The sequence below is a fragment of the Toxotes jaculatrix genome, chromosome 4 (assembly GCF_017976425.1).
Source record: "Toxotes jaculatrix isolate fToxJac2 chromosome 4, fToxJac2.pri, whole genome shotgun sequence".
Taxonomy (NCBI): domain Eukaryota; kingdom Metazoa; phylum Chordata; class Actinopteri; family Toxotidae; genus Toxotes; species Toxotes jaculatrix.
In genome coordinates this window covers 26,863,098-26,885,441 of record NC_054397.1, presented here as the reverse complement: position 1 = coordinate 26,885,441, position 22,344 = coordinate 26,863,098, and the positions used below count along the sequence as shown (strand labels likewise).

At 40.5% G+C, this 22,344-nt stretch overlaps 1 protein-coding gene and 1 long non-coding RNA gene across 4 annotated transcripts; one reads left to right on the top strand and one right to left on the bottom strand.

Annotated features, from left to right (window-relative positions):
• Nucleotides 1–725: 725 nt before the first annotated feature.
• On the bottom strand, nucleotides 726–11,094 carry LOC121180928. Of its 3 annotated transcripts, none has more exons than XM_041036627.1 (6): nucleotides 10,697–11,094; nucleotides 9,026–9,304; nucleotides 5,789–6,063; nucleotides 5,545–5,620; nucleotides 4,118–4,155; nucleotides 2,872–3,472 (listed from the first exon to the last, which is right to left on the bottom strand). In XM_041036627.1, the coding sequence occupies exons 1-6, from the start codon at nucleotides 10,731–10,733 to the stop codon at nucleotides 3,353–3,355; spliced, it is 825 nt and encodes a 274-aa protein (XP_040892561.1). In that variant the 5' UTR covers nucleotides 10,734–11,094; the 3' UTR covers nucleotides 2,872–3,352. The 3 variants fall into 3 exon arrangements, with proteins under 3 accessions (XP_040892562.1, XP_040892561.1, XP_040892560.1); XM_041036626.1 differs by having other exon boundaries at nucleotides 5,545–5,667; nucleotides 5,788–6,063; nucleotides 10,697–10,974; XM_041036628.1 differs by lacking the exons at nucleotides 2,872–3,472; nucleotides 4,118–4,155 and adding an exon at nucleotides 726–797 and having other exon boundaries at nucleotides 5,545–5,667; nucleotides 5,788–6,063; nucleotides 10,697–11,093.
• Nucleotides 11,095–14,268: 3,174 nt separating this feature from the next.
• On the top strand, nucleotides 14,269–17,146 carry LOC121180929. Its single transcript, XR_005893978.1, has 3 exons — nucleotides 14,269–14,348; nucleotides 15,016–15,108; nucleotides 16,438–17,146. It is a non-coding gene; the product is annotated as an uncharacterized LOC121180929 (long non-coding RNA).
• The last annotated feature ends 5,198 nt before the right edge of the window (nucleotides 17,147–22,344 follow it).

Below are 22,344 nucleotides of genomic sequence, written 5' to 3'. Positions count from 1 at the left end.
TTAAACTACTTACAATAAAGGCAACACCCTACATCTGGCCTCATCCAGATGTAGGGAAGTTTTTATTAAACCCTCAGCTGAGAAAAACATTTCATTTTTCCCTTATAAGGTTCAGGCTGTCCGGCACAGGAATGCAACTATCAGAACTATCCCAGACTCTTCCTGACCTAACTTACTAATACAAAATCATCCTCTGATTCAGTGGACATTCTTCCAACTCCCTTCTTGAAAGAAGCGTTTCATTCAATTTATCCATTTATCCTAACCATGAGCATTTTAAACCAACTTTAGATCAGCCACTTCTCTAAAGGCCTCTTTTAACCTGAAATCCTTTTAGCAGTGGTCTGTGTCCAAACATTTGTTTTATTGCCTCTAGATCTTACTGCAGCTTTTAATACAGCTGACCATGTCATTCTCATTGAAGGTCTTAAACATTAGGAAGGTGTATCAGGTACAGTTTAAGGACATACATGCTTTCCAATCCAAATAAAGAATCCACATAATGCCAGTTTGATCCTCCCTACACTGGTTACCTCTATGTTTTAGAACTAATTTTACAGTTCTAATGATTCTAATGACGTTGGAGAAACATTCAACTTTACAATTGAATTGCCATGTCAGTGATCATCAGTGAGTCAGTGGCCAAGTTACCGTATGACCTTGGATGGCACTTTCTGTTACTGGACCTCTGCTCCCTTTTCCTTCCTCCTCCAGTGATTTGTGAGTTGCTGTGTCCATGCTGCATATCAGTAATCTACTGATTCATGCACAGTGAGAGGATTTCCTTTTTCATGACTCTAAAACAACAATTTATACTGACTTCAGCATCATCACACTTATTTATGGTTATATTTAGACACTCACAGCACTCGGTTAAGGTTGGTGAAAGATCCTGATCTGACTTCAGGCACAGTGTGTTTAATTAAATTGAACCAAAACCATGTTTTTTTCACTAAGCTTAACTAAGGTGCTTTTGTTGACTAAACCTAACCACACACAGGATTCTGGATGCAAACCACCAAACACATCTGCTGCCATTAATGAATGAAACACTCATATTCATTCAAAAAATATGTTTCTATTTGAAATACAGTAGCTTGAGAGTCATGCTGAGTGTTATGAAAAAATGAAAAATTGCTGTCCATGTACGTGGGACATGTCTATTTTCTGAACTGTCAATCAGTGTGGTTTGGCCATAACATCTACATCCCCTACCAGCAGCAGATTTTCCTACATACACCAACTGGTTTTCAATTTTTTCCATTTTGGTAACTTTCCTATAATTTCCTGTTTATACAGTAGAGGTCTGTTTGTGGTTGATTTGGTTGATTTAATTTAATTTGTCATGAGCTACTAAGAATTCACCCAAACAGAAAAGAATTTAAACATTTAAGGACAACATATCACTGAGTAATCCTGGGAGATTTTATCAAAGAAGTAGCTAGTGGTCAGTGGGGCAGTGATCAGTTTATTCATAGTGCATGTGAGCTCTGCAACTCTCCAAAAGAGAAGGACACTTCAGCCTGAAGAGAATTATTAAGTCCATGTCACAAGCTGCCCCTTTTGCAGTTTTTGTAGTGCTTCCTGTTTTGTTTAAAATCTCTCAAGTTTTTGCTTCCTGCCTCTGTGTTTTTCAGTCCTTGTATATGTCTGACCTGCCAGACTAGTTTCAGCTGTGTCTCATTCCTGTCCTCTCACTACAGTATTTAGTATCTGTGTTCCCTTCATTTTTAGTCAGCTTGCCTGTTTTGGTTCCTAGTCCTGTTTCCTAGTGTTCCACATGTAAAGACTTGTTTCCTGTTTGTTTGTTTACCTACCAGTTCATACATTATGGTTTCTGGTGCAACCATGACAGGTTGTCAGACATTTTCAAATCCCAACCCTTTAAACGTTGACCTATTGGATGTCTATGTGCTGCAGCTAAAACATCCACCTTTTTGTCATGATTTATGAATTTAGCTGTAAAAGTTGTTGGTACGTAAGAAAAATACATTTCAAAACCAAACAGAATTCCAGGTCTTTTATGAAGTAGATACTTCATGGACTGGACGCAGCAGTTGAGAGAAAACCTAGTGCACAGTATTCAGTTACAAATAACAATGCAACCCATTGTCTACTGTCCATTGCTTCTTTGTTCCTTGTTTTCTTTAACAGCACATTAACAGCGTGGGGACATTTTTCTTCCCGCCTACCTGCCTGCTGACCTGCTATTAATCCAGTCATCGCTCCACCCACCACTGTGACTCCATTAGACGGTTAAAAGTTAATCTCCTGGCCAATATTGCAGTGTTGGTTTTTGCAGTCGTTACAGAGATAACTCTAATCTTGTTCCCTAAGAGACACTCACATCCCCTCCCTTTCTCTGAACCACAGAACCATCAGCCGCCCCTCCCTACCCCTGGATAATCTGATTCCCGATCTACCTGACCCCCTCCCACGCTCTGTTCAGCACATTGGACTCTGCCTGCCCACTCAGGACTCTGACACATTCCCTATTATTTTGTGAATAAACTTTTGAACATTTTCCAGTCTTTGTATTCTGGTTTCTGCATTTGAGTTCAGTCTAGTGTGCTTCACCCTTGTCTGACGGGGATCAATGCTTTTTTGTGTATGGATATGTGCAATTTCTACTTATTGAAATCTCTTTTTAAAATGCTGTAAAATCTACATTATATCGAGTCAAGAGATCTGGTAAGTTTCTAAGCAGGACAGCAGAGGAATACTGTGACTGAATCTGCACCAGTTGCTCTTCTCACCAGGGAGATGGGATGAATAGTATCTGGCTAATGGATGTGCTATTTCTACACAAGGCTTCGCTGTGGTTCACTACGATTCCTGTAGACAAAAGCACACAATACTTGCAACACTTGCTGTCGCTCTTGCACTCAGCCTCTTTATTAGCTAACAAAATTTTGAAATTGTCTGACCTTAACATACGTGATTCAGCAACAAAGGAAACCGTTACAACAAACACTTCACAAAGGAGAAAAAAACTGATACAATAAGATAAATATAAAATAATGAAATGTATACATTATGAAATGTTTACAATCTCCTGCTGTCTCTGGACTCACTCCTCTTGTGATTTGGGACAGGAACACACACTGTATTTTTGCCAGCCAGCTCAGACGTTCTTTTTAAACCAAAGCAACTCACCAGGTTTAAAAACGATTGATGTGCAGACACAGTCCAACGTTCTGCACACAGTCCTCTTTTTCTCTCTTTTTTTTTTAAACTGAGGACTCAAATAGAGTTTATTTGAAATCTGGAGGCCTCCGAGTTCAGTCCAACAATTTGAGCACATCTGCCCAATTGTTTATTTCACAGCGTGTGGGAGGTCCGTCGATTGTACTCAAATGTTATCATTAGGGGCTGTGTGAACTGCCTGCATGCGATGAAATTCCAGTTTATCATAGACTGTTTTTAGATGGGAAGAGCCGTCAGTTGCTGAGGAATCTGGTGAACTTGATTCCTGGCGAAACGAAAATACAGGAATTCAGAAATTAAAAGAACTGAAGTGAGAGAGAATTATTTTTACAACATCTGATCTGTCTGGAACTACAGGATACAACAGACACTTTAAAGTGATTTTGCCATTCTGTCTTTCTGATGGACAAACCATTAAAGCTAAGTAGCATCAGCTTGCAATAGAGGCAAGTTAATATCAAAGCCTATCTTTCTAACATAAGGCTGTTGGCCAGTTAGTAGGATAACTTTTCATTCTGAAAGTGTGAGTTACACTGAAACTAAAAAAGAATGTGTATCAGCCATGTTAGGAAAATACAGTGACTAATTCCTGCTGTTTTCAGAACATCAACATTCACCTGACTCTTTCACTTCACACACAATTTTTTGCCTCAAGCTTGTAGAATGAACAGAAAGCAGCAGGCAGATATGTCCAGTGTTGTTAGCAGGCAGCCAATTTCCAGTGAAGCACATTAAGACAAACATGTTTGCTTAGAGATGAGTCAAAGAGACAGTGAGTTTACTTTGTTGGGGGTATAGCTAAGTAAGCATAGCTAATAACAGTATTGCTTAGGAACAGGATCATCATTATCATAAAACATTACCTAAGGTGTATGCATGTGAGCAACCACCAACCTCTGTTTTCACTTACCCCTATTTCAGTATAATGAACCTCTGTGTTCTCTGAACCTGTGAAGATACAAAGTTAAACATCAAAACTAACGAATGAAGCCAAAAGGCAAAAACCGTTAAATCAGGGAAAGGATGTATCTACGGAATGATGGTGAAAGCTGTTGATATGAGATTTCACACACTCAAAACACAGTTTGCTGATCTGACCCCCAGGGGAAGACTGTTCTGCAATATAGGAGTCTTGAACTCTGGGTGGGGTACAATCAAGAACCTTTGTTCTGGTGAGCTGAGAGGCCTCGTTCACCACAGATAAGTGTAGAAACTTAAACGGCTCCTTGAGCAATAATTAAGTGCATTCCAACTGTCTAGACATGAGGAGACAAAGCAATGACTGATTTGTTTGAGCTGTAAGAACGGGAAAGTTCAACTGAGAATCAAAATGACATGATCATGTAATGTCAGTAATGTCAGTCCACCTCTTTGGTCCAGGCTGAAACACTCTCAGGGAATAGTTTATTAGGAACACATACTGATGCTGGGTAGGTCTGTGAGCATCCTCAGTTCTGCATGGGATTGATTGTCTGCTCCATGTTGCCATGACTGCATCACATCATTTCTGCAGATTTGACTGGGGAGGCTACTGTTCCTACTCTGAACATTCATGTAATCAGTCATTTGATCACTTCAAAGTTTCTCCTACACTTTGCTGTACGTAAGAGGAAGTCACTGGATGAGTGTGTTACTCCAGAGTTGACACTTCTGAATTGAATTTAGATAAATACAGTCTTGTCAAACAAAGAAGTCCAGAAGTCAGAGGTTATCCAGTAAAAAAATACGGAAAACAAAAGTATGGTGATTGTCTGAGAAAATAAAATTATCATTTGGCAACAGCTTGGTGTTTTCAATGTGCAGCTTTGAATGTGAAAAACCCCAGAGGAAGCCAACGCCTTCAATGGTGTTGTTAACCCAGTGAGGTCATGTGCAAACAAATTAATCTCTAAGCTCCATTTACATTGGTAATGAAGTGATCCAGCCTTGGGGCTGAATACAGAGGCTTTTATAGAGAGTATCAGTTTTTTGCTGTTTGATGTTCTCACAATGTGACCAACCAGAACAAGGAACACTCTAAAAATATCACTGCTATTTATGGGGACAGTAAACTAATATTTCCCCTTCAAAGTGGGTCACTGCTCTCAGAGATGAGAGATGCAGTATGTATATTACAGCATGATTAAGTGTAATCAGCTGAACATAATAAACTGCAATCGATCCATAATGTTTGAATGCATCTATGTCTAATAAGGTTTCGATTTTAATAAAGGATTTACACTAGAAAAGTTCAGAGAGAAATATTTTTAAAATCTTTAGACAAATATATATGTTTAATGGGGCTCAATGTCTGTGATCAAGCAGTGAGATTACAAAACAACAGAAAACAATACTTGCCTTGTGCTTGTGTGGTTCTCCTCTTGTTTTCATGTGTCTGAGGACACTTCCTCTTGATGATGAAGGCAATAAAAAGTATAATAATCAGAACAGACAGGATGGGGACTACAATTCCGATTATATCTGTAAAAAGAAAAAAAATAAAGAAACAAATAAATAAATAAATGAACAAGTGAATCACGAATGAATCACAACAACCTTTAAAATATTATTAAATTAAAAAATTGCCAGAATTAGTCTTACTGTGTCTTTGGGGTTTGCTCAGTTCAGGGCAGAGCGTCTTGTCAACTGCACGAGTCTTGTTTTCAGCAGGGTTGGCTGCGACACATCGATATGAAGAGCTGAAATCCTTCTTGTTCACAGTGAGAAGCAGAGAGAGAGCTGAGCTGGTCTGATTCAGCGTCTCCTCATCTTTGTGCCACGACAGAGTCGTGTCTTCAGCGTTGTCCACAGAGCACTGCAGGGTGCAGCTCTCAGCGCTCACATTCAGTGAGACCACCGCAGGTGTGGGAACAGTCCCTGGGAGATTCAAAATGTATAGATGGGAAATTAGAGATTCTCATTAAGTAAAACTGATGGTGTGTTAAGACACAAAGAGAAGCAAATTTTCATCTTCATCATGGACATTTTTATGCTGGGCCTGTTTGGTGAAGACCATAGATTCAGGCAACAGAACTGACAACTGAAAAAATTAGATTAACGAAATGAATTCCAACAGAAATAAAAGGCCGGGCTGCTGACTGAGGTGCTACAGTGTGACATAAAGTTAAACCAAGCGTTATGTTTGTGGTCTCACACTTCACACTGTTTCAAAGAAATGTCATGCAACCTTCATCTCTCCGATTCTACATTCATTCCACTTTCTCTTTCTCATTCAGGCTTCGCCCTCTTAATGGAAGTGGGTGAGTTTCAAATGAACAGCTATCTCAGATATCACCAATGTATATTCAGGCACACAAACAACAACGATGCACCGTAACAGCCGTTGAAACAGCCACAACCCCCCCACACAAAACAGGAAATGCTCTTTAAAACTACACTGAGGAGCCTTTGCAGGCTGCAAGATAATATGTAAAAAAAACACCACAGACGTTCTGCTGAAGTCATGTCACCAATGTTAACAAGATGCAACCACAGAGAACCAGAGCAAAAGCCCAGCAGTTTCACATCATCATCATCATCATTGGTCAGATACAGTAACAGATGCCCGTGGCTGTACCTGAATATGATCCAACCCTTTGTTCCTTCTAAGTTTCTCTGTCATTTCACAGCACATTCGCTGCTGTCAAACTTTTTGTTCAGTCTGAAGATGCTGTGATCATAAGATAACGATTTTACCTCCAGCTCAGCAGCTTGGTAAAAAACCAGCCAGTATAGTATTTATGATCTGCGATAACATTTCATACTTGTCTCACTCTCTGATGAAAGAAAAATAAAAATACATCAATGGGAACAACTGTAATGTGAAACCAGCTGGACTGATGATGATCCAAAGTAAATTTTAGGCTTCAGAAACATTGTTTCCTGTAACTAAATAAATAGACCTGGTGCAGGAAGACAGGGACAGAGGGAACAGGAGTGGCAGCAGGCAGCCAAGGAGGAGCCAGGACATGACACAGGCACATCCTGTATGATGGATGATCCTGGCTGTTTGATCATAAAAGCAAAGTCAACATCAAGGTGAAACTAACGCAGTGTGTGAATATAACAGCTGTGCAACTAATCCTACTATTGTAAATGGAAGATACATTGTGTGTGTGTGTGTGTGTGTGTGTGTGTGTCCATGTAGCTGCTCCATCTAGGAAGCAGCTAGAAGCACAAAATGCCTGGCTCAGTCGTTCTGTTCTTTTTCCCCTGTGCAGATACTGTGTGATGTACAGTAATACTGTTAAGACTCAGGCTGTTCTGTGCATCGATTCTAATAAAATTCACACCGGCAGACCACATCCCAAACTGTATGCAGGCAGGGAAGATGGGGGCAAAAGCAATATCAAGGCTCAAAGCACATGTTCAAAAAGATTAAATTCTATGTTGAAAACAACTTACCTAGTACAACCCAGTTTTAGTAAGGTACAGTGTAAAACTCCCTCACTGAGTTAAAGTAAACCCTGTCTGATCTTAGACAGAGCTCTGCTTTTAATGAACTCATGAAACAGAAGTTTTCTGTTTAAAGAGAATTTAAAACAGTAACTGGTTCTAAGAACTGAAAAACACATGCTCGTGTCTGTGCCTGAAGCAGACGCAGGAAATTACCATCAACAACAAACAGAACTACGACCTTTAAAATAAATGAGGCCGCTGTGCAGATCTGAGACACTGTACTCTGTGTCCACCAGTGTCAGACAGCAGGACATTAAAGGTTCACTGGTCCCCCCATAAGACTGGATCCAGAGTGTCCTGCTTCAAGTAACAGTCTTTCTTTTTTCCCCCATTACAATCATTGATAAATTGAGAATTATTTTAAGTTACTGTAAACTGATCAATAAAACCTGCATTTAAATGATGCAGGAATAAGGAAATTAAATTTTATAATGAATTATTTTACTTCTTCACACTGCTGAGACCTTTGAATTGTACTTTTTGGTGTTAATTTACTTGTGTGACTGCTTCTGTTTTCTGCTTTAACATTTATAATCTCTTTAATTGAACAGCAGCTCTTTCTAGTTTAAAACTGTGTAAACAGCGTGTCACCTAACAACTGAATGACATAAAACCTGCAGAGCAGCAGCAGGAGCTCTGATGTGTTGGAGGGAATCTGACCAACGGTTCAAATGAAACATGAAATATGAAACACACACATTTTACATTCTGACGTCCACCAATAGAAAGATAAAACCTTTTTAAAAAGAATTTAATTTAGCTAAATCCATTTTAAATTCAACTCTATATTATTCAATTTAAGAGGTGTCCTGGGTCACACTGAAGGACAGTAGAAGACATTCAGCTGATGTCCTCTCTGTAGGCAGAGGTACGTGCTCACTAGCATCAAATTAAAGGGGCAGACTATTCCTTGCTGCCTCCTGCCAATTTAAACCAACCACAGCACATCTGGTCTTTGCATATTTACATATAGAACACGCAGGTGAGATCCAATTACAAGTGGCTGCTCGAGACACATTTGAATGTCAGGTGGGAACTGACCCACCAGACGTCCTGGCCCAGGAACTACACTGGTCATGAGGCCTTGTGTGAATGGGTCCTCTACAGCTCGGCCTTATGATGGAAAACAGATCTTCCTCATGTTCCTCAGACCCATCAGGCAGCTGCTAGAATGAACAATGCAATAACATCCTGTGTCTATTTTTGACTCCAGCTTTGTTCTGCAGGAACAAACCCAGAGAGAGAATTCAGGAGTTCAGCTGTGTCTTTATGTTGTTAGCTCCACCTGTGACCTCAGCCATCCACAACCCATTAACTCTGCTGCTCAGGCTGCAGTGATGGCAAAATGTTGGATAAAAAAATAACAGAAAAGTTAACTCACCATACACTGTGAGTCTATAAACTGAAGATGTGCTAATGGCATAATCCCCTGAGTCATTCCTCTGTAGTCCAGTTAGAGTAAAGAGTCCAGTGTTTTGGTCCCAGATGAGTCTGTCCTTATAAATGTCCTCTACTTTGATTTCCTTGTTCGTCACCCGAGCAATAAGATTTGGTCCAAATGTAAGTAATCCAGAGTTGCTCACAGCGTGAGGTATAGTGATGTTTCCTCCTTCAGTGGCTGTCAGGATCTTCACCAGTTCTGCAGCAGATGAACTCAGTACTGTAAAATACAGCATGATGCAACAGTCAGGGTCAGATGGAGGCTGTTAGCAGAGCAGCAGCTTCAGTCCTCTGTCCAACAGGACACATTCAAGTTAAAGAGTAAAGAGTAAAAGTCAAGCTGCACTGATTCAAACAGGAGCGTATTATTTCTGTCAGATGACTGAGGAGCCTCTTTGTAATTCTACTGTATGTGAGCAAATCATTTTCCTTGAAACTATTCTTACAAATAGTAACTGTGCTATATATGGATTTATTATTTGATTTGATTGTTGTATCTTTAGGTTTGATTGTTGTATTTTTAGGTGTTTGTTGTTTTATTCCTGGTTCATGGCAGCATTTCTGTTCTCTGCTGTGGGACCTTTGATTTATCCCTTTCAAGAAAGAAATGAATGAAAAAACATTGTTTTTGTTATTCATGACTCATTTTATCATTGTTATTAAACTCTTGTTTTATTCTGTAGGATCATTGTTGTCAATATGTTTAAGGTCTGTTTAATTGTATATAAGCTCATTTAAATTTAAACCTGAACAGCCAGGATTTAAACACACAAAGTACCTGCTCTGTGCAGGTATCCTTGCTGCTGATGGCTACAGGTGTTTGACTGAAAATAAAAACCCTCACACACTCTTCCAGCAATCTGAATGATAAAACTCAAATAACAGAGTTTAACCAGGCTTAAAGGACCAGTTTGCTGCTGCGTAGGGCAGATGATCAAAGATAGCCAATGCAGAATTCAGCATAATAGCTGGCAACATGATACTCAGTGACAGCAGCCTCATTGTCACGACATTTCTGTCTCACATCAAGCTGTGTATTGTAAGCAAATATGTTTTCCCCATAAACATTTGGATGGAAAAAAAAATCTTGGGTACTTTCATCAGCTTGTTTACATTAAACATAGCAAAGGTAAATGTCCAACTGAAGCCAGTTTTGACTTATAATGGAGATAATGTCCCTATGCTGTTTCCCTAGAAGTGCTGCTTTTGATGTTTTTCTCTAAAACTGTTTGTTGCACAGTAAATAACCACAGAGAATTTCCATTTTATGGACAAAGACGCTCCTGTTTGACAAGAGTTGGGGACTTTTTTTTTTTTTTTACATTTCAGTTTCTGTTTTTTTTTAAATACAAAATGATTTAAAGTTTACATAGTGTATATTCTCGACGTTTTGTTAAACCCCATATTACTGGATTTTGGTTCTTTAAGACATTTTAGCAGCTGCGCCATATTATAGAAAGAGACAGAGTTATGTGACCGCAGCTGTCTAAAAGAAAACAGCTGAGAAACATTTAAGAGTTGAAGAGAGAATGATCCACATTCAGGACTCTCCCAACAAAACTGTCAGAAACGTGATGCACAAACACAATCAGTTGTGTAGTAAATGACTTACCTGTACAGAAGAAAACCACCATCCGTGCGTCCATCATAGAGCTTGGATGGAAACTGGCATCGTTTTTTTTTTTACTCTTTCCTCTGAAACCAGCCGCCACTGAGCCCGGCAAGAATTAACTTCCACCGCGAAACAGCGTTACCAACCAAAAACAAGAAAAACATCCGGTGGAAAACACAGATAAAATTTTAAAAAGTACTCAACAGAGAGAGAAACAAGGTCAATACACTGCCAACAACCGAGAACAACTGAGACAAAAGGAGGAGGGTGGAGCCTGTTTTTTTTTTTAAAGAGTAATTTAGTTGAATGGATCAAAGTAAAAGTGGAGGAAAACGTGAAAATGCGTAACAAATGGAGTAAAAATGGATTTTACAGGAAAGGAGAAATAAATCAAACCTTGAAGTATTTGTGTAGGTAGTGGTTACTATGTTCTATGCTCCTCATCAAACAATGTTATTTATATTTGACATGACATTAATGTCATAATTTTTCCCTCCGTGCTGTTTCTGCTCATCAGTCAATAATAACCAACCCAAAAAGATGCGGTGGTGGTGGAGGAGACACGCCGCCCCTGGCCCTGCGACCATGGCACCGATTCACCCCCGCTCCCCGGGCGCCTCGCTAGGTAGCCCCCTGCCCCAGCGTCTCTAGTGTATGTGCATGCTTGTGTGTGTGTGTGTGTGTGTGTGTGTGTGTGTGTGTGTGTGTGTGTGTGTGTGTGTGTGAGTTTACTTGGTGTGGGTAAAATGCAGAGAGTAATTTCCTCAGGAGGGATCAATAAAGAAATTAAAATTAAAAATTAAATAAAGTGAAAGAGGGAGGCTGGCTGGGAGATTACAATACCCCCGAGGAACTTGACCAGTGTCGGTGACCTTGGGTAGCTTGTGGCCGGCTGTGGGGCTCAAGCACCGTCTCAAGACGACGGGAGACTTCTGAAAGCTCTTCACTGGTAGCTTTCATGTCCTCAAGGTCTTGGGTCAGAGACAGGAATTTGAGTCACGGACATTGTGGTTAGTTCGTAATGCCACGTGGAGGGGGGGACTAGGACCCAAACAGACAGACAGGCAGAATAGTAGAACTAAAAGTCTTTTAATTAAATTATCCACAAAGGAAAAAAATACTCAGGAACAAGACAAAACGAAAAAGAATAAGTTCTTACATGAAAACAGGAAACCAAGGTACTTGACGTGGTGCAGACTCAAGCATGAACACAGACATGGAAACAGACAAGAACACAGGGAAACAACGAGACTTAAATACACAAGGCAATGGGCAACAGGTGAAACCAATTAGGGCGGGACAGACAATCACAAATGGAGGGAAACAAGACAAAGACAAGAAGTAGACAAGATACACAAGGGCCATGATTTCGAAATAAAACAGGAACTATGAACAAAAAACTAAACAAGAGTCCACAAAAGGGTTCCAAACAAAACAAGGGCTCAGAAAACAGCCCCCTTAGGGGCTGGTCATGACAGCCTCTTCTCTCCACATCATCTACTTAATGTTAGATGCATCACTGTGAGAGTTCAGGTCTTCATTATATGCATGAGACAAAGGTGAAAAGGCTTCGTCTTACTTTGAGAGGGTCACTGAATTACTGTAGTTCATGAAACCAATGAGACATTCAGACCTCATGGAATCATGTTTTATTTACAGGATGTAGTTAGATGTTTCCAACATGTGCTAACTCAACATGGAAGTAGCACAATAAAACTCTAAATGCCTAAAGGCACAGTCTGTCAGCTTTGTGTGGTACTTTACTGTTACTTCACTGTTACTTCACTGTTACTTCACTTTTACCAGAATGCAGCAAAGAAAGTTCTTTTCCGTGTGCATGCTGTGGCAGTGATAGGATATTGGGAATATATTGGAAAGTTCAGAGTATTCATTTCCTGTTCGCAGCAACATTTGTAGCATGCAGACACCATGAAGCAGCTCTCGCCCTTGTGCTGCAGAAGGATGTGTGCTCTCTTCACTTATCTAGAGGAAACCACACGTCTTTCTCTTTCACGTCTGAATGTGTGGTGAATGTGGACACAGAGAAACTACAGTGTCCATGTCCAGCGACTGGTCTACCACAGCTTGACATACATCAGGTTGAAGCACACCAGAGGCGTCATCAACTAACAACTACCACTCGAAGCTCGCTTTTGTTTCCATAGAGACCAACCACAGCGCATGGCTGTCCCTCAGTTTCTCACACAACATGCAGCAGGTGCTTTTCAAGTTCTAACCTCTCAGCACCTGCTGTTCCACCTGTGGGGAGCTAGTATCATGTGGAGCTTTGACAGGCTGCTATTACATGAATGATTACATGTATATAAGCATGTTATATAGAGCTGGGTGGTGTGTGTCTGTGTGTGTGTGTGTGTGTCTGTGTGTGTGTGTGTGTGTGTGTGTGTGTGTATACACATATAATTGATCTTCATATCATTTTTCCAGAGATAAAGGCAAACAACAAAGAATCCTCCTCACATCTGATAAAGTGAGTGAGCACTCAGTTCAGCCACACCAGAGGAGTCTGCACTATAACAGCATACAAGTGTTTATGAAAATTAAATACTTGTTTTGTGTGGGCAGTATTTTTATTTTTATTTGTTTATTTTTGACAGTTAAACTGCCCAAAATGCACAGCTGCTAAGAGGAGGGAGGCTGAGCTCGGCTGTGGCCCCTTTGGGAGCAACTTTACAAACATTTCTGTCAACTGCTGCACTCTTTTTCCTCCCATAAATAATTCCATAAAAAGTGCGTTACGACTTTTAAACTTTTTAGGGCCCATACACATTCTAACCATGAAGGCCTTTGTCAACCTGTGTTGTGTCTGCTAGTGGGTTTCTTCACTGTCGTTCAGATCTTCTGTCAAATAGGACTCTAGGAAGCTGCTGTCTGAGCTTGCATGAAACTCATCCATTCAATCTGACTCATAATGCCTCATCAACAATTAGAACACAGGTGAATGGATGCTGGCATAACAGTCATAACAGGCAGGAAGGATGTTGACCCAGTACTGAGCTTTTCTTTTTTTAAAGTCAGACAATGGATGGTGCTGTCTTTTATGTCCCACTGTAAAATGATCTCAGAGCAGCTGCAATGGCAGATATTTGAAGCTTGAAGGCAAAATTGCCTGTTCTGTGTATTCTATGTACACACACACACACACACACACACACACATGCAGTGGGAACTTTTGGACCACAAAAATGTGATGTTGTATTCTCTGGTCTTGCTCTTCCTGCTTGAGAAGAGAAGATCAGAGCTGATTTAAGGAAAAAAAAAAGAGCACTAAGCTTGGGCAGCAGCAGAGAGTGCTTGCAGAATTTTTAGCAGAATCTTTTTCACTGTTTACTAACATTTTAAGTGTTTTTCTGGACTGTGGGACTGAAGCTTCTTTCCACTGACATTTATTACAAGATAATCATCAACCTGCAACTGCAATTTAACGTCTGCACCAACCTGTGGGGGAGTTTGTGGAAAAAATACTGGTTTGGGAAAGTCCCTCCTGCTGTTCAAACACATCTATAGACTTTGACACACACACACACACACACACACACACACACACACACACACACACACACAATGCAGCATTGCAGTACGATCCAGCTGGGAAGTGGAGAATCAAACAGGGAAATGTGGGCTGTAAAACCAGGTCAGTGAGTTCACAGACAAAACATGGATATATGAATATTCTACAAAAATGTTATGTTATCCCTGCGACCCTGAGGGATCAAGCAATAGAAGATAAATGAATGAATGAATGAATGAATGAATGAATGTTACATTATGTTATATATCACAGAAAAATTGGTTATACTGGCACATAGCCCATAAATGTGAGTCATAATGGTTACATTTACTGATCATCCGTACATCACAGTACTCATCATTTACATCACAGCACTACAACTTGTTATTTATGGGAGATCTGTCACGTTAAAATACAATGTGCTGTAATTTTCCGTTAAAGTGTGGGTTTGGATTCCATGTTTACCACCATGTAGGCAGTTTGGAGTTACACCACCTCCACTGCTATCAGTCAGTGACAACACTGATTCATTTGTTGCCTGTTGGACCACAATTCATCACAGTGGCTGTTTGAAATGAACCTTTATTGTCCGTTACACTGTACGATCCATCTTTGCTCTCTTACATCAGCTTCTGTTTGCAAACTTTACATTGCTCCACAGTTTGTGAGTGAGTCAGTGGTAATTACTGTTTTTCTGTGCTGGGCTTTAATTACAAAATCTATGGTAATAACTGATTTGTGTCAACATTATGGATTTACCAGAGCTTGATGAGCACTTAATGTAATTAAGGTCAGCCACAGTGGGGACAGCTGGTGCTATTTAAAGATGCTGGAGCCTCAGCACACCACAGCATGAGGACGTGGAAGCACAGGCAAGAGAAAAGTAAGGCACACAACATCAAAGCTACCAACCATTATGTGTTCTTATTTCAGCTGTGCAGGAGGACATTTTAGATGCAGGGTTGTCTAACTGGTTCACAGAGAGACGTTTTAGTCTTATATGATTTGCATATTCAAATGGCCTGCTTTGCCTGACAGGTCACTCTGTGACGTGCTACTGCAGACTTCCAGATGAAGTGAGGGTTTTGTTCTTACACTATTTAGCCATGTGGCTTATGAAACTGTAAATGAAGAAGTTCTACCTCTTCCTCCTCGTCTCAAAGTGTTCATATGCTTCCTACACTTGTATGCTGAATGGAGATTAAACTTGCTTTGCATCGTTTGCTGAATTTTAAGCTCTTGAAAAGGGAGACTGAGCTTACTGAGTTTCTGAGACTCTGAGTTCACTGAACGACTTGAGAAACAAACCATTCAGTAGCTTGTGACCTGTGTCACAATCTACATATGGTAAATAACTCTCAGTTCATCTACATTATCCCCTGTCCCTCCCCAAAATTTGGTCTTACCCACAGACATCACTGATAATGTCACTCAGTTTGTAAAAACAGGAAGTATTTGGGCACTTCCTCCTTAACATAAGAAATACATCAACTGAAGCAATAAACAGAAACTAAACTTAATAATATGAACAACAATGCCAACTGTAAACAAATGTAATGCAAAGCATAAATAAACCCTGTACAGTATATGTGGATATGGAACTGTGGTTAAAACAAACAGTTAATAAAGCATATTTTAATGATTCATTTACTAATGCAACATAGCAATTCATGTGTGGAAAGGGGAGCAAGTGCAGTGTTCTCCCCCACTTTGTCTCAAAAGGACGCTGAAAAACTTGTCCATTCATTTGTTCCCAGCCTATTGAAACATTACATAAACACGTTATGTTTAGTTTTATCCATTATTAATGACCTGTGTTCCCCAAAGTCAAAACACTCCTGGTGAAAGTGACACACAGAGACAAATAATCAGTGTGATAATGTTAACATCAACATGTTAAAATACACATGATGACAATGCTACAATGTTGATGTTCACCATCTAGGTCAGAGGTGTCCAAACTGTTCCACAAAGGGCCGTGTGGCTGCAGGTTTTTGTTCCATCCAAGCAGCAGCACACCAGACTTGACTCATTTAATCATCCGATCTCAGTCTTCAGACAGTTGATTGGTCAAACTGTGTGCTCTTCATTGGTTAGAACAAAAACCTGCAGCCACACGGTCCTTTGTGGAACAGTTTGGACGCCTCTGGTCTAGGTTAATGTTTGCTAATTAATTAGCACTAATGGTGAAGCACACACTATCATCTTCTAGCTCTGGATTACTTGCAGAATCTTGGGTCACTCCCTGTGTTTCAGCCCACAGAGGAGGAGGAGGAGGAAACACCTGTGTTTGAAGCAGAGATGAGATGAGGACACACCCTCTTCATGGCTGTTCTACATGGTGTATCTCACGTGTGTTGGGCTGGGCTGAAAATCTCATCCACATCACTGTCCCCCCTCACCAGAGATATAAAGGCTCAGTTGGCTCCAGTATGACTGAGTTGCATCACCTTGTTTTCAGCTTCTGTCATGAGCATTTAATGCTTTCTTCTTTGTGCCATTGTCTTAGAAACATTTAATGCACTGTTCACTCAAAACCACAAAAGTCAAGTCAAAGGAATACAGGAAACATTAGGATTGATCCTCTGGGAACAATGAAGCAAGTTTCCTGTAATTGTGTAGTAGTGCTTGTTAGCCTGTTAGCCTGTGGACATTATTCCTGACTCCTGCTACCTGTGGACTTTACAGAGACTGGCTGATGCAGTTTAGTTAAATTACACAACTTCTAAAGCCTTTTAGTTGTTTTCCATTTTGATTTAGATGCTTCTGTTGTCTCCAGCTTGTTATTTAAATCATGGTACTGTCATGCTACAACATACAGTGGCTTCAGAAAGTATTCATTTATTCACAGTGTTGTAGATTGAATTTTAAATGGATAAAATCTGCAAAAATTCAATCCACATCCAATAACCCATAATGACAAAGTGAAAACATGATTTAAGGAATTTCTGCAAATTTATTAAAAAATCAAAAACTGAAATTTCTCATTTACAAATACATTTAAATATTTTTTAAAAAGCAACTGTACAAGATGTCGTTTTGTTTCTTGACTCACGTCACACAGAGCATCAACATAATTATCACAGTAAAGTAAAAACACCTCTTCATCTCATAAGTTATCTTACGTAGCCTGCAGATTAAAATCTTTGGATAGTGATGCATGTTAGTGTCTCCTGCACTCTCATGGCCTGATAAGACTAAATACTGGAAAACTCAAAATACTTCAAATACTTGTTGCATTCAGAGGTTTGTACCTGTTGAACACAGAGCAGGAAAAACAACATCCTGGCATTAATGGGGAGAGAAAGGGAGAATATAAGGACAACGTGTAGAGCTGCTATAGCTCCACCTGCTGCTGGAGAACATGAAATACAACAACTCTCCATTTGGGTCAAAAACCAGGTTACTGTGCTTTTAGTGTCTCTGTCTGAGGACACAAAGATCTGGCACTTTAGTTACAGTAAATGATGACAGAGCGACTTTGTAAACAGGACATGAGTTTGATTTATCATTAACATCAATTATGAATCTGTAAGAATGATTATAATGTGGATTAAAGTCATCACCTGCCGTGGCAAAATAATTTGTATGAATTCTGTACTTTCAAGGCTGCACAGGCATTTTCTTGTATTTCAGCACAATCTGCCACAGTGTTGTGTGTCCATCACCATTTCACCTTTAAACTTCAGTGGAGTTTACACTTTACACATCTTTTATGAACACAACTCACTGGACAGTTACACACGAAGCTAATTTCTGAGCTGAATACTTAAAGCAGCTCTCTATGTAAAACTATGTTAAAAAAATAAATCGATAAAATCTGTTTTCTGTTTATATGCTGGCTCAGGCAGCATGCTAGTTAGCATCTGGTAGCAACATGCTGATCAGCTGTGTTGTGTTGAGGGTGTGTTTGCAGGTAAAGGGGCCCACCTGATGACCCTGTAGACCTCCCTGCACTCTCACACACAAATTCATCTTGATATCACATTATCATTCAGCTGGAACTAACCACCGAGGCCTCGAAGCAAAGCCTCAGCTCTTAATTCTGAACGATCCCCGATATGCTCACCTTCATCAGATCTTTCCACTGGTGTCCCACTGCTGATAGGATACAACAGCATCTACATCCAGTGGAACCAGGTGAACCATCATAAGGGACAAAAGTAAAATAATAAAAATCCATGTGTAAATACTGGTACCTGTGTATCTAAGGTTAACTTGTACCACAGTGGCTCAACAGTAACAGGCCTCAATGACGAGGCCTTAGTTTGGTCTTCTGTCGTCTCACACACAATCATAAACAAACAGAGGCTACGTCACATGAACCCATGGATTCAAAAGTAAGAGGTAAAGTATGGAATGGTGTTAAATGAGGATTATAGTAATGATAAAAAGTAACACAGGTGGATAACTCAAAGTAACGTTGGATTTGTTCCAGTAGCTTGCAGACGGAGGTGTAGTTCATCACAAAAACCACAAGAGGGAGCAACAGCACTACACTTCCCCCACACACAGGCAGGTGGTTTGAACAAAACCAGCACCCAGTCTGTCTCTGTCTGTCTGTCTGTCTGTCTCTGTCTGTCTGTCTCTCATCACTCTTGGTTTCCTTGTTTTGAGTTGATAGGATAGGATAGGAACTTTATTGTCACTTGCACAGAAGTACAGGCGAAATTTCGTTAAGGAGTATAGCCTCCGGGCCGCAGCAAAATGTTTGCGCTACCACACGCTATCCTGAAAGTTAATTTGCAAGTTGCAATACATACATTTGACACATAGTCACATCATACATTATGACTTTTACACAGTACACGTGGAAACATGCTGGAATTTTTTCATGGACACATAGGGAGGGGAGGGGGGGGTTACAAAAGATAAGGTGCGGAGGCAGACGGTAGATGGGGGTGGGTAGGGAGGGGAATGTGTGTGCATCAGTCTATGAGAAGTGTTTGCGATTTGTATGACCTAGACTGCCAGGATGTTTACAGGTCAGTTCATCAGTTGTCCTTGAAGGGAGATACGAGCTGCATAGGAATTTGATAGGAGCACAGCTGCAGAGCTATTCTTCTGGGCCGGGAGAGGGGGTGGGGGGGGGTGGGGGGGGGGGGGGGGGGGGGGGGGGCAAGGGACAGAAACAATACAGCCAATATGCACAAAGCAATTTTATCGATCCGCATTGAATTTATCTAGATCAGTAGTCAATCGGACTGGTATCGGTGCTCATCATCCCCTGCAGCTAATAGCTGATAGCTAAAGTACCTGAACTGTACCGTACAAGTTAGTTTTACTCTGCTCCTATCCTACGCTACATTCATGCACCATCCTTCTGTCTTTCTGCTACATTATTCCTGTCCTCCTCCGTCCAACAACCTCCCCCACTGCTCCGTCTTCTTCTCTTTGTCCTTTCACTCCCAGTTTTTGTTGAACTGCTCTAACTTTTTACCATCTTTAAATGTTACTCTTTCTCTCAGTTAAGTAAACTTGTTTTTGTCCTAAATGTTAGTACCGATTCATTCTCACTTCTCCACATTTAGTACGTAGCTGTTTAGTAGCTCAAATAAACCGTGAGTGCCATCACTTCTCCTCCTCCTTTGCATTGCCTTTCTGTGGTGCTGCTCCCTCAAACTCCTACATCTGTTGATGTGCTTGCTGTGAAACCTGTGCAGTTTGGACAGACTCACACTGACAGGTGAACCCAGCAGTGACTCCATCTCATCCTGAAAAGTGGTTACCTCTGCAAAACAAACTGAATGTCTTCTATAACCCCACACGTCCCCCTGCACCCCTTCTAAGTGCTGGCAGAGAGAGTCTTTCTGTGGGGTTAGGCCCACTCCTCTTCCTTCCACTCCTCGTTCACTCTTCCACCCTTAACTGCTCTCTCACTGATGTCTCCTCCTTCTCTGCTGGTCGTTTATCCTTTCACTTTTCCACCAGTCTGTCATCCTCTGTGATGCCCTGACATTGTCGAGGTGTCCAGGGTCGGGGAAGCCGTGGCCCGTCAGGTTGGAGCCAAACTCTGTCTTGTGGTGAATCTTGAAGAGAAGGAGAAAGTTGTCTCCAGTTTCGGTGACAACAAATCTGATGTGCGTGTATCACAAACTACAGTCAGTCGAGCTCATTCTTAAATTACAGTCTGTCAACCACTTCTCTAAAGTCCTCTTTTAACCCGTCCATTTTTTAATGAAATCCTTTTAGCAGTGGTCTGTGTCCAAACATCTGTTTTATTGCCTCTAGATCTTACTGCAGCTTTTAATACAGCTGACCATGTCATTCTCATTGAAGGTCTTAAACATTAGGAAGGTGTATCAGATACAGTTTAAGGTCATACATGCTTTCCAATCCAAATAAAGAATCCACATAATGCCAGTTTGATCCTCCCTACAGCTTGCCTGTTTTGGTTCCTAGTCCTGTTTCCTAGTGTTCCTCATGTAAAGACTTGTTTGTTTGTTTACCTACCAGTTCATACATTATGGTTTCTGGTGCAACCATGACAGGTTGTCAAACATTTTCAAATCCCAACCCTTTAAACGTTGTCATGTGTCACGTGTCATGATATATGAATTTAGCTGTAAAAGCTGATTGTACATAAGAAAAATACATTTCAAAACCAAACAGTTCCTTTTATGAAGTGGATACTTCATGGACTCAACAGGAGTTGAGAGAAAACCTAGTGCACAGTATTCAGTTACAAATAACAATGCAACCCATTGTCTAGTGTTCTTTGCTTCTTTGTTCCTTATTTTTTTTAACAGCACAGTAACAGCGTGGGGACATTTTTCTTCCCGCCTACCTACCTGCTGACCTGCTATTAATCCAGTCATCGCTCCACCCACCTCTGTGACTCCATTAGACCAGTCCTGCACACACACACCTGGTGGTTTCCTGGCCAGTATTGCAGTGTTGGTTTTTGCAGTCGTTACAGAGATAACTCTAATCTTGTTTCCTAAGAGACACTCACATCCCCTCCCTTTCTCTGAACCAAGTTTAGTAGTTCCTGATCTACCTGACCCCCTCCCACGCTCTGTTCAGCACCTTCGACTCTGCCTGCCCACTCAGGACTTGCTGTGATTCACTGTGATTCCTGATTCAGACTGTAGACAGAAGCACACAATACACAATACACAATACACAAACACTTGCTGTCGCTCTTGCACTCAGCCTCTTTATTAGCTAACAAAATTTTGAAATTGTCTGACCTTAACATATGTGATTCAGCAACAAAGGAAACCGTTACAACAAACACTTCACAAAGGAGAAAAAAACTGATACAATAAGATAAATATAAAATAATTAAATGTATACATTATGAAATGTTTACAATCTCCTGCTGTCTCTGGACTCACTCCTCTTGTGATGTGGGACAGGAACACACACTGTATTTTTGCCAGCCAGCTCTGATGCTCTTTTTAACCAAAGCAACTCACCAAGTTTGAAAACGATTGATCTGCAGACAGTCCTCTTTTTCTTTTTTAAAACTGGGGACTCAAATAGAGTTTATTTGAAATCTGGAGGCCTCCAAGTTCAGTCCAACAATTTGAGCACATCTGCCCAATTGTTTATTTCACAGCGTGTGGGAGGTCCGTTGATTGTACTCAAATGTTATCATTAGGGGCTGTGTGAACTGCCTGCATGCGATGAAATTCCAGTTTATCATAGACTGTTTTTAGATGGGAAGAGCCGTCAGTTGCTGAGGAATCTGGTGAACTTGATTCCTGGCGAAACAAAAATACAGGAATTCAGAAATTAAAAGAACTGAAGTGAGAGAGAATTATTTTTACAACATCTGATCTGTCTGGAACTACAGGATACAACAGACACTTTAAAGTGATTTTGCCATTCTGTCTTTCTGATGGACAAACCATTCAAGCTAAGTAGCATCAGCTTGAGGCTAGAGGCAAGTTAATATCAAAGCCTATCTTTCTAACATAAGGCTGTTGGCCAGTTAGTAGGGTAACTTTTCATTCTGAAAGTGTGAGTTACACTGAAACTAAAAAAGAATGTGTATCAGCCATGTTTGTCAGGGTTCGCCTGGGCGGTCTTATTTTGTTTATTTGGTATTTCCTGTTTTATTTTGGTAAAGCTTCAGTTTCCGGTTGTTCACTGTTTTTCCTCTTGACTTCCC

What these genes read in the sequence shown, in the direction of transcription:
- LOC121180928 (XM_041036626.1), bottom strand. Translation starts at nt 10,733, where the DNA reads ATGATGGACGCACGGATGGTGGTTTTCTTCTGTACAG. An exon ending in GAGCAAACCCCAAAGACACA is followed by an intron (nt 5,668 to 5,787) that starts GTAAGACTAATT and finishes TTCTTTTTACAG; the next exon opens with ATATAATCGGAATTGTAGTC. An exon ending in TTCATTATACTGAAATAGGG is followed by an intron (nt 3,473 to 4,117) that starts GTAAGTGAAAAC and finishes TCGTTTCGCCAG; the next exon opens with GAATCAAGTTCACCAGATTC.